The following is a 15,584-nucleotide window of genomic DNA, read 5'->3' as shown; positions in this document are numbered from 1 at the left end:
ACCTGTTCTGCATCCTGTAGGCCTGTCTTTTTGAGAACATCATGTGAATGGAGGTGTTAAGCTTGTAACCTTTTACAACCAACTTCTTTTATTCAACATAATGCCTTTGAGATTCATTCAAGTTGTTGCATGTAGCAAAAGTCTGTTCCTTCTGATTGCTGAGTAGCATTCTGTTGTTTATTCACTCAACCCATGAAAAGAGATTGGATTGTTTTCAGTTTGGGGCTATTATGAATAGAGCTTCTGTAAACATTCCAGTACAAGTCTTTGTGTGAACATAAATTTTCCTTTCTCTAGGGTAGATACCCAGATGTGGGATTACTAGAGCCAGATTAATTGATGGACCTGGAAAACACAGATTAATACCAATTCCTAAACCACAGGGTAAAGCAGAGGCAAAAATAGGAATAGAATGAGGAGTTACTCCCTTTAAGCCCTGTGTGATTCAAACTAGGCTGCAGGGCTTTTAGAACCTTTAACCAAAGTCTCAATCAATGTTTTGACATTTCAAAGTGTTATAGAGGAACATGATGTGTTTGGGGGGGGGGGGGGCAGTGACAATCATTTTTGTTTTAATAGTTTTATATTTATTTTAATATGTATTAGAAAAGCTTTAACTTATGAAACCTGTAATTTCACAGCTATTGCTAATAAGACTATAATGCAGGAGCCTTCTACCTTCTACAGACCACACATAGTACAAGCAGAGTGAGTGGTTAAATAGTGTGTTGATATAGCAAAACTTGTAAAGAGGGCATGCAAGTCACTGAAATTTCAGCAACAATATACTAAATTACAGTATGTAGACCCTGCAAACAACCTAGTAACTATAGGAGAGCAAGGATTTGGCTGGCAGAAGGGGCTAGGTGCCAGTAGTCCATAAAAACCTGAATGGCAAACAAGGCAAGAGCAGCTCTGTGTTTATCAAGATCATACATTTTTTCCTAAAAATAACTGGGTTTGCCCTTCATCTCATCATATATGATGAAGACACCTTGACAGTCATGCCCCAAACTAGTATTTGGAATTTCTAAATCCAAAATCCCCATCTGCCCACTTACTACCATCTTACTTGAGTTTCTGGAAGATATGGTCCAGAGCAGGCCAGCACCATGAACTCTGTTAGTCTCAATCCTTTTCTGCTCTCTTGGTCTCGCTGGAAGATACCGCATGGGACACTTGGATCCTAAAGTCAGACCACTTTTCCTTCCAAAGACTTTATTCCCTAGAACAGTGGCCTCGTTGTAAATCTTCGGTGACTCAATTGCAGCCCTCCTATCGCTCAGAGAGCATCCCCTTGATTTGGGTAAGCAGGAAGTAAGCATAGCCCCAAACTCCATTATTGAAAAATAAATGTGAGGTCAGTATATGGCTCTCACCATGGGCTGAGGCCCACACTTTAAACACCCCAAGGCTCCCAGGTATGCCCCAGAGAGTTCCCAAGTCAGGTACCTAGTTATTTGCTCTTCTTTTCTAGATACATCTAAATGTAGACTGAATTTCTTTCTTTTGTTTTGTTTTGTTTGTTTTTTTTGCATCTCTATTCTGCTTTCAGCTAACTTCAGTCAACCTGAAATCAGCCTAGTTTCTAATAGAACAGAAAATTCTGACAACATAAATTTGACCTGCTTATCTACAAAAGGTTACCCAGAACCGAAGAAGATGTTTATTGTACTAAACACTGAGAATTCAACTACCGAGTATAATGCTGTCATGAATATATTTCAAGATAATGTCACAGAACTATACAACGTTTCTGTCAGCTTGTCTCTCCCAGTGTCTCCTGAAGCAAATGTGAGCATCTTCTGTGACCTGGAACCTAAGCTAACACAGACACGGCTTCGCTCCCAACCTTACAATATAGGTAAAGCTGCTTCCTAAGACTATTTCTTTTATCAGGTATTATATACAAATGGTTATGGCAGATCGTCCAATGTCCCGAGCTTACCAGGAAACTTCCAACTGAGCCATTTGATACTATTAGGAAGGACACAGACAGAGAGTTCCTGCTTCCTCTGAGTGCTGCAGGGGCCAGGAGGCTACGAACTTATGGTGCACTTGAGGAAGCATGTTCTTAAGCCCTGAAATAATTGATCCAGTTTTTTGGGGCTACCTTTGGATAGAAGATTCTGAAATTTAGGTCAAAAAATGCAGTATTCCTCCTGGCTAGAATTCTTCCATTTGTTCCATTCATTAACACACACACACACACACACACACACACACACACACACACACACAACATGTGTACGTACATACAGCACTTGTTATGAGCACAGACATTGTTGGTTGCAGGGCTGAAAACTGAAAGGTAGAAGGCCCTTGAGGACCCTCTAGTAGAATCAGAACTCCATGATGTACACATATGAAAAACTGGATTTTAAAAAGATTGGTTGGAATCTAAATTATATCATGTGGAAATATGTGACTAAATTTGAAAACAAGAGTGATTGATAATCAGTTCTATAGGCAATCAGATGTAAGCAAGTTCTTTGAGGGCCTGGGAAGTTTTCCTAAAAGAAGTGGGATCTGATAGCGCAATAAAAGAAATAATTGGCTTAATAAGTGTGGTGAAGTGATAACAGGTATTCAGACTTGTGGTGCCTTCTTGAACAGGAAGAAAAATTCTGACACAGCCTCCAGGCTTAGGAAGTGAGAGGGCCACAATCGATGAGCAGTATCTAACGTGGGCACAGGTGGTGGTGGTAGGCATCAGTATATATGTGTTAAGGAAAGACTCAGAAGCAGAAATTCTTGTGGCGGGTTGATAGTGTAGTATGGAGACCAGTCCAGCTGGAGGAAAGGGTTGAAACTAAGCAGTGTCTGCTAATAGAAGCCTGCGTTTTAAAGTCACGGCTTTGCGCTTGAGGGAATGCATGCATATTTGAAACCCCACTTTTGATTAGCAGTAACTACAAGATTTTTTCCTGGAATAAAGGCCCTCTGCCCCGACACTTGTCCAATTACTGCTTGTTCTGATCCTGACCCCTCGCTGCCCCTATTTGCCTTCTGCTTGCATTGGCCCTTGTCCAATTATGGCCCTTGGCTTTGTCCCCTCCTAAATCACCCTTCCCAGTCCGTAGTCCATCCTCCGGCTTTGCTGCCTCCTCACTCCTGAGGTCTCATGGTTCAAACATAACTTGGCCCGTGGACACATTCTTATGTATAGCCTCAGGGGCCAATCCTACCAGCCAACTTTACTAGTGGGCCAATCCTCTCTCCTGGTCCTGATTTCCTCTGCTCAAACACCTCTGCCTCTGAGAGTCCAGTAAATGGTGAGACCCCCCCAGTCTGTCCTGGTTGCTTCTACTGTAGCCTCTCTTGGCCTAGTAAGAGGCCTCTCCCAAGCTATCCCTGAAGTTCAGCACCTTCTTGAAGCCACCAGTATCACCACACATGATATGCCATGGCTCCCACAGTCTATAAATGAATAGAGCCTGGCCACCACTATAGCCTCATCATGACTCACCTTTCTGCTGCTTCTCAGATATTGCCCAAACCTTCCCAGCTATACCATCTTCAGAAACGTTTCAGCTCTAGCTACCTCAGGAAGACAAGGCTTGCCTCTCTGTGTCCCTATTCTAGGGCTTGATCAGAAGAGGTTAGACCCTGAGTCAAAGAACCTTTTTGGATATCAAAAGGTAGAGGTCTCCATGTTAACAAGCATAACCCCCATTTATTAGGAATGCCAAACAGGCTCAAGTAGGATAAACTGGGACTCAGAAAGTGTTGAATAAGATCTGCAGTGCCAACAACTCCTTAATGTCTCATGAACAGGGATTGGGTCCACAAATTGCAGCTAAGTTAATGGAAGGTCAACTGGTCCTGTCTTCCTAAATAACTACTAGGACTGTTTCCATAAATGTTTATAGAGCAGACCACTCTCTCTAAGTTTTTGCCCCAAATCCTGTTTTTCAACTTCCTAGAGACTTATGAGTCTCTGTGCAAGGAAGTAAGTCAGTCTTGACCTCCCAGGAGCTGATTCTGATCCTGATAACTCAGAGCATGAGGAGATAGCAAAGTTTTTCTAGTAGGTGAGACATGCTGAAAGCCATGCTTGAGGAAATCTGCTGTGGAAAAAACTAAACAAACGAAAAAACAAAACTGGACATAGGAGGCCTATGCGGAGGCTGTTATATTTGTCCGGGTGAGAGGTGTCTGGAACCTGATCTAGAGATGATAGTGGCTGGAGGAATTATTACAAGGGAAACGTTTGGACCGGGGGCTGAGGGAGCAGGGCATCACGCAGATGACTGTACATTCAGAGCCTCAGCACAGATTCCAGAATCTAGGGCCAGGTGGATCCTCTTCTGGATCACAGTCATCGTCAACCCAGCTCCGGGAAGGGAAGGGAGCTCAGTCCAGGCATTTGGCCAGAGGCACTGGCTTGGTTCTTAGTTAGCTGCTGAAGACCCCGTGACTGGGATTTCAGGCTCTTCTGTCATTAGAGCCGTGGGGAGATGCTGGCATGTAAATAATAGAACAGCAGTAACTATAAACCTTTTATAATCAACCTTCCTGGCTGATTGAAAACTTGTGGTCATTTCTAGATGCAAAGTCACGTAACACACGCCAGCTTTTCACAGACCATGGCATCCTGATTACAACTCTACCTGTACTGTTGTCCATTGTGTGCGTGATGGTGTTTTCTCTAATAGTAAAGAAAAGGAAGAAGAAGCAGCCTGGCCCCTCTCATGAATGTGGTGAGTCAGTGCTTGTTCTCTCTGCAGAGTGCAGATACTTCCCTATCAGCTGCCTTCTGGAGCTCATTGGCTGAGCCCAGACTGGCAAAAAAGTCAGCAAGTGGTTAGAGGAAGAGGTTTCCCCTCAAGGTTTGGAAGCCATGTAGATGGGACTCAGCAACTGATAATGTTCCTCTGGATTTCTAGGAATGGCAACATTTCTAACCTCTAAGGTTTACAAATATACTTCTGGTTTCCAGACAAAGCGGATTATTCCTTGCTTTACCTACTTACTTCTTGAGGTTACTGTGAGAATTCAATGAAGGAAACTAGTGAAGATACTTCTAAATGTTAGTGATTAGGGATCTGGTGGTGTTCAAGTAGGGGAAGTGAGGAGCAGAGCGTTAGATAACCATGAGATTCACCTTCTCATCTCTAAAAGTCTAGGTTTCCTGAGAAATAAGTTAGGTGAATTGTTCTCCCCTGATTTTTAAAAATAACATTAACTTTTGGTGATTACCAAGTATTACACATCCATTACCAAATACATGGAAAGTAAAATCACCAATAGTCCCACTAGTAAGAAAAAAATTATTATGCTTACAACATTTTAGTGTGCCTTGTCCAGATTTTTCTATGTATAAATGTATGTTATTTTTCATAGGTGGAATAGTATTATAAGGACGATTTTTTACAATTTGGATAGTATCACTTTTTTATAGCTTTCTTGTACAAAACACAGGAAGAAAATATTCAATGTCATTACATATCATTCTACAGCATCATTTTAATTGGCTGTGAGATAATCTATTACGTGGATATCCCTTAATTTATTTAACTAACTCCATATTGTTGGACACATGTGTTGTTTCCATAGTTTTCCCATTATAAACAGCATTGTATTCATCAGCCTCCCTACATCTGTTGTAAAAGCGGCCTGTGTTTCACGGGGTAGGGGTGGGGGGGCACAGTGATTCCTTTGTAATAATCCCATGCCTGTATGTGGTTTGGGCTGGTTTGAGTGAAGTTGTAAGACAAGGTTGGACTTTATCTCAGTAATTGCCTCCAGTAGAAGTTTGGTTGGTGTTGATAATTAAGGTAATCTTCTTACTCACTTATGGTAAAAAGTATTAGATGAGTAATGCTTCTGGTCAGCACCTTATTTAAGAATTCAGTGTACTAATTTTAAGATCCATTGAGAAAACAGATGAATGGTATTAGCACTCATTCATTTCATCCTGCTGTATTTTAAAAACAGAAAATTGGGGAGTGATTACCCAATTTCAATAAATTAACACCAAGCATATGACAGAGCAGTTCACACTGCCAAAGTAAGGGGTGTGCTGAGAAATTTCTAGGAAGAAAGTGTAAACTTCAGAGCACAGGATCAGATGCACTGATGTACTAGACTTGTCCAGGCTTTGACTTTTCAAGGTGAGAGTTTTGAGCTTCTCTTTCTTTCTATCTTATGGCCCTTAAAATTGGCTAAATGTGTAGAAGCAACCTTCAGCTTGAGAATAAGCTGTCCCCTAAATTTGCTTTTACACTGGAATGGTTAGCTTACAAATGAAACAAAGAAGAAGGGATGAAGAGAAAGAGAGTAAGAATGTTTCTTTCCTCAATAGGCAATCAGAGAAATTCAGGAGACTAGATAAGGGAGTTAAAGAGGAGGATGTATGTGTACACATGAGAGAAGTTGGAAGGGGGTGTAAGAAGCTATGTGTGTATATATGAGATGGTCAGATTGAGCTATGAGTGGTAAAAGGCAGAACAGCACAGCACACGTATGACCCCCAAGAATGTGATAAAGAATACTGGTAGGAAAAAGTTGTTTGGTCAGACAGTCACCTGTGCCAATGAGTTTGGTCAAAGAGAAGAGCCTTGATATCACTGGAGCAAAGAAAATATACCAAATAACTATGACATGTGGATATGATATATTTGTAAGTTTGGGTTCTATAACTTCAGCAATGTCTGAATTTGCTTTGCCAGTGACTACCTCTGGCATTGGCTATATGATAAACAGAATAATGCCCCCCACAAGGTGTCCATCTCTTACACCCCAGAATCTATAATATGTATCTTACATAGCAAAAGGGACTTTACATATGTGATTAAGGTACTGACCTTAAGATGATGACATTACCCTGGATTGTCCAGGTAGACCCAATCGAATCACATGAGTCAGAGAACTTTCCCCACCTTGGTTAGAAAGGTGAGATGGAAGAAGGAGAGATCCAAAGCTTGTGACAGGCTCAATCCACCATTGTGGGCTTTGAAGATGGAGGAGGGGGCCATCAGTCAAGAAATGTAAGCAGCCTCTTGAAGCTGAGAAAACTACACACATCCTTTATGAACATAGATGCCAAAATTCTTAACAAAATTAGCAACTAAATTCTAGCAATATATTAAAAGTATGATATGTCATGATAAAGTGGGGTTTATTCCAGGAATATGAAGTAGGTTCAACATATAAAAACCAAGCATTAGAATTCACCATATTGACAGACTAAAAAGAAAAACCATGTGATCATGTCAAAGGATACTGAAAAAGCACTTGGCAAAATTAATGCCCATTCATAATTTTAAAAAAGAAGGAAAAACTCTCATAATAGTAGGAATACAAAGGAACTTCCTCAACCTGATAAAAGACATCTACTAAACTTTTTCAGTTAGCATCATATTAATGATAAAAGACTAAGAGCCAGCAAGGAAATGGGGATCTCAGTCCTACAACCGCAAGGAACTAAATTCTGCCAATAGACAGACATGGAAGCAGTCAGGATCTATCTACAGAAACACAAGCTTACTGATAACAAGTAGGAATTTCTCCAAAAATGGAGCTTCCTCCTAATCCAATATTAATCTTTTTCTCAGAGGAGATGGTTCTCAAACTAACTTGGTGTCAATAATCCTTTCCAGCATTTGTTCAGTAATTATAGTGGGGTTTTTTTGCCTCAACCATACATATTTACCCTGTTTAGGCTGTTAAATTAATAAAAGGGAAATGCCATGGTTACTCTAGCTGGTTTCTAATCTCTCTTCTCTCTTTTTGTTTTCTCAAATAAGGCAGATAGGGCATGAGAAACTGTAACCTTGAATTACTGTATTTTCCTAATCAGAAGCTACCCTGTCAGCTTACCCATTGGGGAGATAGACTAAAATAGCTCCTCCTGAAGTTTTACTTCCTCTTTTGGGTCTTGTGTGACTGAAATCTGTATGTAATACTGCCTTAGCAACCAACAGTTTTTACAACTTGCCTCCCTCCACCAAACCTGAAAGAGTCTCAGCTCTTTCAGGAATGACTTCTTAAAGGGCAAGTGTCTTTTCTCAAATAAATCATTTCCACCACCATTTAAATAGAAACCTTCACAGGGCTTAAAAACTGAAAGTTGGTGATATCATCACACCTGCCCTTCAAAATGATAAGTTTGTAATTGAATCCAAAAGTTTAGACCCAAAAAAATAAACAAACAAACAAACAAAAAAGTTTAGAACCTGTGTTTTTATTGTCTGCTTTTACTTTAACATAAAAGTTTTTTTGTTTGTTTGTTTTGTTTTTGTTTTTTATTGGTGATGATTTTGTCATGGCTATAAAAGGATGATTTAATTATTCTGTGTTGGTCTGCAGACATCTGAAATACTCTATTTAACTATAAGTACCATTATTTTTAAGAGGAAGATTGGCAAAAATAGAACCTGACCAGATTTATTATTTCTGGAAGCACAGTCAAATAAGAAATAGGTCAAGTAACCAAGGAAACTTAGCCAGAAAAATACCTTGGAGAGGACACAAGTACTGCCTTCATATATTTGAAGAGCTGCCATAGGGTACAAAGATCATATTTAACTGTGGCCCCAAAGGATGTCTCAATGGATGAAGTTTATAAGAAAGTGTAAGGAAATAAGAGACTTTTCTAATAATTAAAGCTCTTTTTAGTAGACAGAGACTTCTCCTTCCTCACATGAAGGATTAACTGCTACAGGAATTGCACTTCTGCCATAAACAATAGAAATCAGACAAACTACATAAAACAATTGTTTTCAGACATTGGACAATAGGCTGCAGAAAACCGTAGTCCCTGAGAGAAGAAAAATGATGAAGTGAGCCCTGTGATTGCCCCCAATTTACTGCCTAAAGCAGTATCCAGGCTGCTCTGAAGGTAGGGGGAGCCCTGATACCAAAACTAGAAAAAAAATTACAAGAAAAGAAAACTACACACATCCTTTATGAACATAGAAGCCACAATTCTTAACAAAATTAGCAACCAATTTCTAGCAATATATTAAAAGTATGATGTCATGATAAAGTGGGGTTTATTCCAGGAATATGAAGTAGGTTCAACATATAAAAACCAAGCATTAGAATTCACCATATTGACAGACTAAAAAGAAAAATCATGTGATCATGTCAAAGGATACAGAAAAGGCATTTGGCAAAATTAATGCCCATTCATAATTTTAAAAAAGAAGGAAAAACTCTTATAATAGTAGGAATACAAAGGAACTTCCTCAACCTGACAAAAGACATCTACTGTGCTTTTTCAGTTAGCATCATATTAGTGATAAAAGACTTATTGCTTTCCCCCTAAGATCAGGAATAAAGCAAGGATGTCACTCTCACTATTTTTCTTAAATATTGTACTAGAGGTCCTAGCCAGTGCAATAAGTCTAGAAAAAGAAATAAAAGGCATACATATTGAAAAGGAAGACGCAAAACTCTCTTTTTTTGGAAATAATATGATCATGTTTATAGAAAAGCCTAAGAAATCTATTAAAAGCTATTAGAACTAATTAAGTGCAGCAAAGTAACAGCATACGAGGTTAATACACAAAATCAAAATGAATTGTATGTCTATATACTGACAACAAAAAATTAGATCCTGCAAAAAATTTAAATACCATTTACAGTATCATCAAATATTACTAAAAGCTTGGGAATACATTTTTAAAAACAAACATAAGAGTTGTATACTAAAGCTGCAAAACATTACTGCTTAACAGAAATTAAAGTGACCTGAATAAATGGAGTTATATTCCATGTTCATGGATCAGAAGACTAGATATTGAAATACCAGTTTTCCCTAGATTTATTTATGGATCAAAATCCTGGCAGGCTGTTCCATGAAAATTAAAAAGCTAATTCTAAAAGTTATGTGGAAATGTAAAAGACCTACAATTGCCAAAACAATTCTGAAAAATAAGAACAAAGATGGAGGACTTAAACTACCTAATTTCAAGATTTTCTATACAGTTATAGTAATCAAGTACAAGAGTAACAAAGGAGACAACAGTTTGGAATCTGAAAAGTAGATAGATGGATGAGTGATAAATAGCAAGGCGTGACAGCCAAATCTTATCTGTCAGTTGGAAAACCCAAGAAACAACACAGTTTATACCCCAGAATCATCAAAAGCAGCTGATAATCAATCAACTGAACAAAATGGAGAGTCAAAAAAATAAACTCATTGGGGTAACCGGATGGCTCAGTTGGTTAGAGCGTGGTGCTAATAACACCAAGGTTGCTGGTTTGACCCCCACATGGGCCACTGTGAGCTGCTTCCTCCTTAAATAAATAAATAAATAAATAAATAAAATACTAAAAAATAAATAAATAAATAAATAAATAAACTTACATGGTCAACTGATTTTGACAAATGTGCCAAGGTAATTCCAGGCAGAAAGGATAGTCTTTGCAGTAGATGGTTTTAAGACAGTCAGATAGACACACAAAAAAGTATGAACCTAGACACCCAAAAAATAACTTGAAGTGGATCGTATATCTAAATATAAGAGCTAAATTTAAAAGACTTTTGAAAAAAAAACATAGGAGAAAATCTCTGTAATCTTACCTTAGCCAAATCTTAGATAGGACACAGTAAGCACAAACCATATCATTAAAATATAAAATTGATAAACTGAAATTCATCAACATTAAAAATGTTTGCCTTGTGACTTTGTTAAGAAAATGAAAAGTCAAGCTGCAGTCTGGGAGAAAATGTTGCAAAAATGTGTATCTGATAAAGGACTTATATCCAGAATATATAATTATATATTACTACTCAGTAATAAGAAGACAATCCACTTAACAAAAGGCAGGGAGCAAACTTGAACAGATACTTAGAATAAGCAATATAAATGACCAATAAGCAGTTATACAGTCGCAACAGCACTAATTATTAGGGATATACAAATTAAAGCTATAATGAGATACCACTACACACTCACTAACATGGCTAAAATTAAAAGGACTAATAAATACCAAGTTCTGGAGAGGATGTGAAACAACTAAAATTCTCATGCACTGTTATACAACCTAGCAATCCTAGATATTGACCCATGAGAAATAAAAACCATATATCTACACAAAGGCACACACCCAAATGTCCATAGCAGCCTTCTTTATAATACTGAAAAGCTGGCATCCTGAATTTTTATCAATTGGTGAATGGATAATGAATGGTGGTATATTCATAAAATAAAATACTGCGAAGCTATAGAAAGGAATGGACGAGTGGTAAAAAGCCACAGTGTGGATGAATTTCAATAGCATTATGCTGAGTGAAAATGCCAGGGCACAAAAAGATTATGCATTATAATGATCCTACTTATATGAAATTCTAGAAAAAGCAAAACTATTGTGACATTAAGCAGATCAGTTGTTACCAAGGGATTGGCTGGAGCAAAGGAATTGATTGGAAAGGGGCAGGGAACTTTTGGGGCTTATATAAATGTTCTGTGTCTTGGTAGTTACATGACTGCATATATTTGTTAAACTCATCAAAATCTATATGGAAAATGATTGGATTTTATTATATATTATTTATATCTCAATAAAGCTGATTATTTTTTAAACACATATGCACGCACACACATGAACTACCAATGATGTTCAGGAAATGTTCAAAACCATCAGGAATGTTGTTGAGAAGATTCCAATGGTCCTGAAATTCCTCCATGGACACCCAGGTTAACAACTCCTGCTGTAAGGCTCTGAATGGGGCAATAGCACTGTCACAACAGTCAACCTAGAGGAATTTACACCCCAGGTTGCGTCAGTAGCTAGCCCATACCACTAGCAACTCAGGCTTTGAGAAGTCTAGCCAGCTACTTGGGCCCATCCACATGACACTGTGTATGTAGTATTTGGTAGTGCCAGCTAGATGACCCATTGTGGTGTCAATATCTTCAAGATTTCCTTTTCCTCCTAAACCTTGCTTTCAGAAAAGAATTGGAAACTCTTTTCCGATCACTAAATGATTGCTAAAACCAAATGTGTTACCTGTCCCAGTAGCGTTTTTATTTTAGCAAAGAGTAGAGCTGTAAGTGAAAAACCTCTTTCCAACATTAGAAGTTTGGGCACAGTGAGCAAAGGAAGGCATTTGCTTTTTGGATGCAAGGTTCTCCTTCTCACTGCCTGAAATTGCGTCAAGTAACCATCTATTCCACATATAAGGTTGCAATGATTTTTCTCTGAGTCCTAAAACTGTGCAGCCTTTTCAAGCTTTCCTTCTTTTAGTATAAATGGGCAATACATTTTCTGAGGTTGTTTTGGTCTCTTTCAGAAGTCATCGAAACGGAGGGGGAAGAGAACTAACAGGCCAAGCAAAGGTGAGTCCTTACCCTACAATATTGTTGAAAGTGGTCTGCTTCCCAGAGGGTCTGTAACTTGATTAGGCTTAAGTCTGAGACATACTGAGACCTCAGCAAATGAACTAATGGAGAGGGAGAGAAAGTGAGACTAGATAGGACCTAGAGAAAAATGTCCTAGCTGTAAATGGATGGCAGGGTGTCCCATGCACAGTGCTCAAGGGGCATGACAAGTTCAGTCATAGTCAAGTAAAAAATCAATACCACAGTGGTCTGATGTGGTGCATCTTATTCAACATGGTAGTCCCAGTCCCTAGCACAGTTCCTACTAGTGGATATCCTACATATGTGGAATGAATAAATGAATAAGTGAGGAGTGATAACGTGTTCCCTCTAGCCTCTGTGTCTTTGCATCTGCTGTGTCCTCTGATTGAAATGTTCTTCTGCCACTTCTTTACCTCATTCTTCAAGTCTTGGCTCAAGCAGCACTTTTTAAAAATTTCTTCCCAAACTAGATTATGTTAGCCTAGTATAGTGTCATGTGAATCCCTGTCATTTTTCTTCATAATACCAAGTATGTTTACATATTTGTGTAAATAGCATATTAAACTCTATAAACTGAACTAAATTAAACTCTATAGAGGGCAGGGATCATATAGTTAAGCTCATCATTGGGCTGCCAGCACTCAGCACAGTGCCTGGAATGTAGTAAGTAAGTGCTCAATAAATATTTGTTGGAAGAATGAATGTGTGCATAAAGGAATGCACAAAGATTCCTGGTGATCAGTCCTTTTACAACATGATGTGATCAGATTGTTCATACCTCCATTTTCCTCTGAGAAACTGGGCTTATCAAGAATATCAGGGTTCTGGCTGCATTGTCATGGGGTCAAACAACCCTCAGTGAAGAGCGTCGTCACAGAGACACAGTTAGGACCCCAGAGTGCCAAGCACTTATCTGGATACACTAGCCACTGTGAGTCTAGGGATCTTGGAAGGTGCGCCTGGAAGCTGAGGTCTGGCCTGCCCTGTCAGTCTCAGGTCAGAAATGGTGCAGAAATGCCTGCAGAGGGAAGGCAGCAGGGACTCAGCACACAGCAGGGGCAGGCCTAGAGAAAAATAGAGGGTAGTCATTAAAGGAAGCATGGATGACACTTCTCCACCTCTCTCTTCATAGTTTGCTTCCCCTTGTTGCTATGGCCCCTTATATTCTGCCCTGCCATCGAAATCTAGAAAAAGAAAGTGACTCTACTGTGAAATCTCACCCAATTCTCTTTTCTATTTTTTTTTTTTTTTTTAAGAGTAGAAAACCATGTACCTGAAAGATCTGATGAAACTCAATGTGTTGATAACATTTCGAAGACAGTCTCAGGTGACAAAAGTGCTAAACATTTTTAACTAAAGACTAAAGTCCATTGGATTATATCCATTTTTGATGTTTTCAAGTTTTTGGCTGAACTTTTCATTGTGTCTCTAAACAAAATATTACTATTAATAATAGTGGGGACTCCAAGATGCCTCCCTAGAATGCCAGCTCTGCTCCATCAGGAGTAGGTTTTAACTGCTTCTTTTAATTTCAGAATTTGTGGGCCAAGCCCACCTGACTGGCTCCGAGCTCAGGAATAATGTTTAGGACTAACACCTCCTGTTTCAGATTTGGCCTCTTTTCTTAATTTTATAAATTATGTTTTCTGTAGAACTCCCATTTCCAGGAACAGTGACTTTTATCCACCGTGAATTCTAAGATAGTGAGTGCCTCAGTCCATCTTGCACACCTGTGATTGACCACCTACCTCTTCAGTCTGAGTGGGAGCTACAAACTTTACGGCTTTATAGGGTTAATATTAACATTTTGAAATATATTTGACTATAATAATGTAAATACACATCACTATAATAATATAATTACTATGCCCTGAGACAAATCCATCTGCTAAGGACTCCTTGTCCTTCTGTGAGGGTCAGTCAGTAAGGATAGCAGTGGCCTAGTGTGCTGATGACAATGAACAGACGAGCTCAAAATTTGGGAGACTAGGAGAGACGGAGCTGGAACCAGCTCTAGACCCTGGAGCCATTTCTGTATGGGTTGTTGCTGATACTGAGGAAGACCTGTGTACCTAACACACTATTGATAAGCCTTAGCAGAGAGCACTGGATTGTGCATCGTGAGCCCTACTTCTCTTCTTTAAAAAAAAAAACTGACGGAGACAATGACCTGGGACAACTGTGCAAGAACCAACGGACAGATCACAATATTCAAAAGAGAAAACAAAGAAAGAAAGAAAGATCTTGACCAACAGAAATGTACGTGCATGTCCAGTCCGTCCAGTCCTTCAACACGCCTTGGGACAAGCAACAGATGGACAATCTGTCCAAATGGACATAAAACGGATAATAGTGTCCTGGGTGGTTGGTGAGGGGTTGTGATGATACCCAGGATGCTGTGACATCTTACCTGGCTGGAAGCAAAGCTTGGGAGAGCAAGCCATCATCTTGATAATGGGATGAACGGAAGGAGGCTTAGGACTCTTTCAATTAATGGCCGAGAGATAAAGAGCTGGAGTGAAATTAGGAAGACCAGGATGTAAATCATCCAGAGGCTGATTTAACCTGCAGGTGCTCTAAGGAGATATCGGCTGGCCCAGAACAATGTTAGTGAGTTTGCGTCTGAGGATTGTCTATGCCCATCATTCTCAATGACTGGAAAACTGGGTGCAGGAGAAGAATATACTAGCCCAGGGGAAATGAGTTAGGAGCCCCTCGCTTTAAGGCAGCATCACTGAGGGATGGAGCAGCCTTAGCCCAAACCTAAAGAGAACTTTGGGAGGCCAAGCTATAGTAATAATTCTGTAGGCCATAGAGGGCTATAGACAGCTGTGCTAGCCATGCTCGTCCTTGTAACATTACCAGTTGTGTGTTCTACCCATCCCCTGCCTTCTTTAGATTCTAAGCATCTTGTTAGTTCCTAACATATTTTGTACCAAGTAATTCTCAATAAATTGTCAAATTGATTTCAAAGTCTACATTTTCTGCTTTTACTTCAGCAGTACTACTCAACCTTGATAGCCTGATGTACGAGGTGTGTCTTCCTAATGTACGAGGTGTGATCAAACAACATGGTAAATGTTTAAATAAAAAAAATTATTACAGAAAAAGGCACATTGCCATAATCCCCCTCAAAATATTCCCTCTCACTTCAAATACACTTATCCCATCCTTCTTGCCACTTTCTGAAGCAGTTCTGGAAATCCTCTTTCATGAGTGTCTTTAGTTGTGCTGTCATGGCTGCCTCAATATCCTGAATTATTTTGA

General features: G+C 39.2%; 1 protein-coding gene across 18 annotated transcripts in view; it reads left to right on the top strand.

Moving 5' to 3' along the window:
* Window positions 1-15,584, top strand: part of CD86 (CD86 molecule) — an 80,459-nt gene that overhangs the window by 41,305 nt on the left and 23,570 nt on the right. For 5 of the 18 annotated variants that reach the window (XR_012495960.1, XM_019714041.2, XM_074331090.1 and 2 more), the window contains exons 4-6: window positions 1,556-1,864; window positions 4,551-4,703; window positions 12,248-12,293. Coding sequence is in view for 16 of the 18 variants with exons in the window: in XM_019714041.2 (XP_019569600.1) it covers window positions 1,556-1,864; window positions 4,551-4,703; window positions 12,248-12,279 (494 nt within the window). In the remaining 2 variants the exon portion in view is untranslated. Of the gene's footprint in view, window positions 1-1,555; window positions 1,865-4,550; window positions 4,704-12,247; window positions 12,294-13,573; window positions 15,284-15,584 lie in introns of those variants that run through there. The other 13 variants (XR_012495970.1, XM_019714047.2, XM_019714045.2 and 10 more) reach the window with 8 other exon arrangements.

The sequence above is a fragment of the Rhinolophus sinicus genome, linkage group LG01 (genome assembly GCF_036562045.2).
Source record: "Rhinolophus sinicus isolate RSC01 linkage group LG01, ASM3656204v1, whole genome shotgun sequence".
NCBI classification, from domain to species: domain Eukaryota; kingdom Metazoa; phylum Chordata; class Mammalia; order Chiroptera; family Rhinolophidae; genus Rhinolophus; species Rhinolophus sinicus.
The sequence above is the reverse complement of the archived record's forward strand: the minus strand, read 5'-3'. Positions and strand labels throughout refer to the sequence as shown.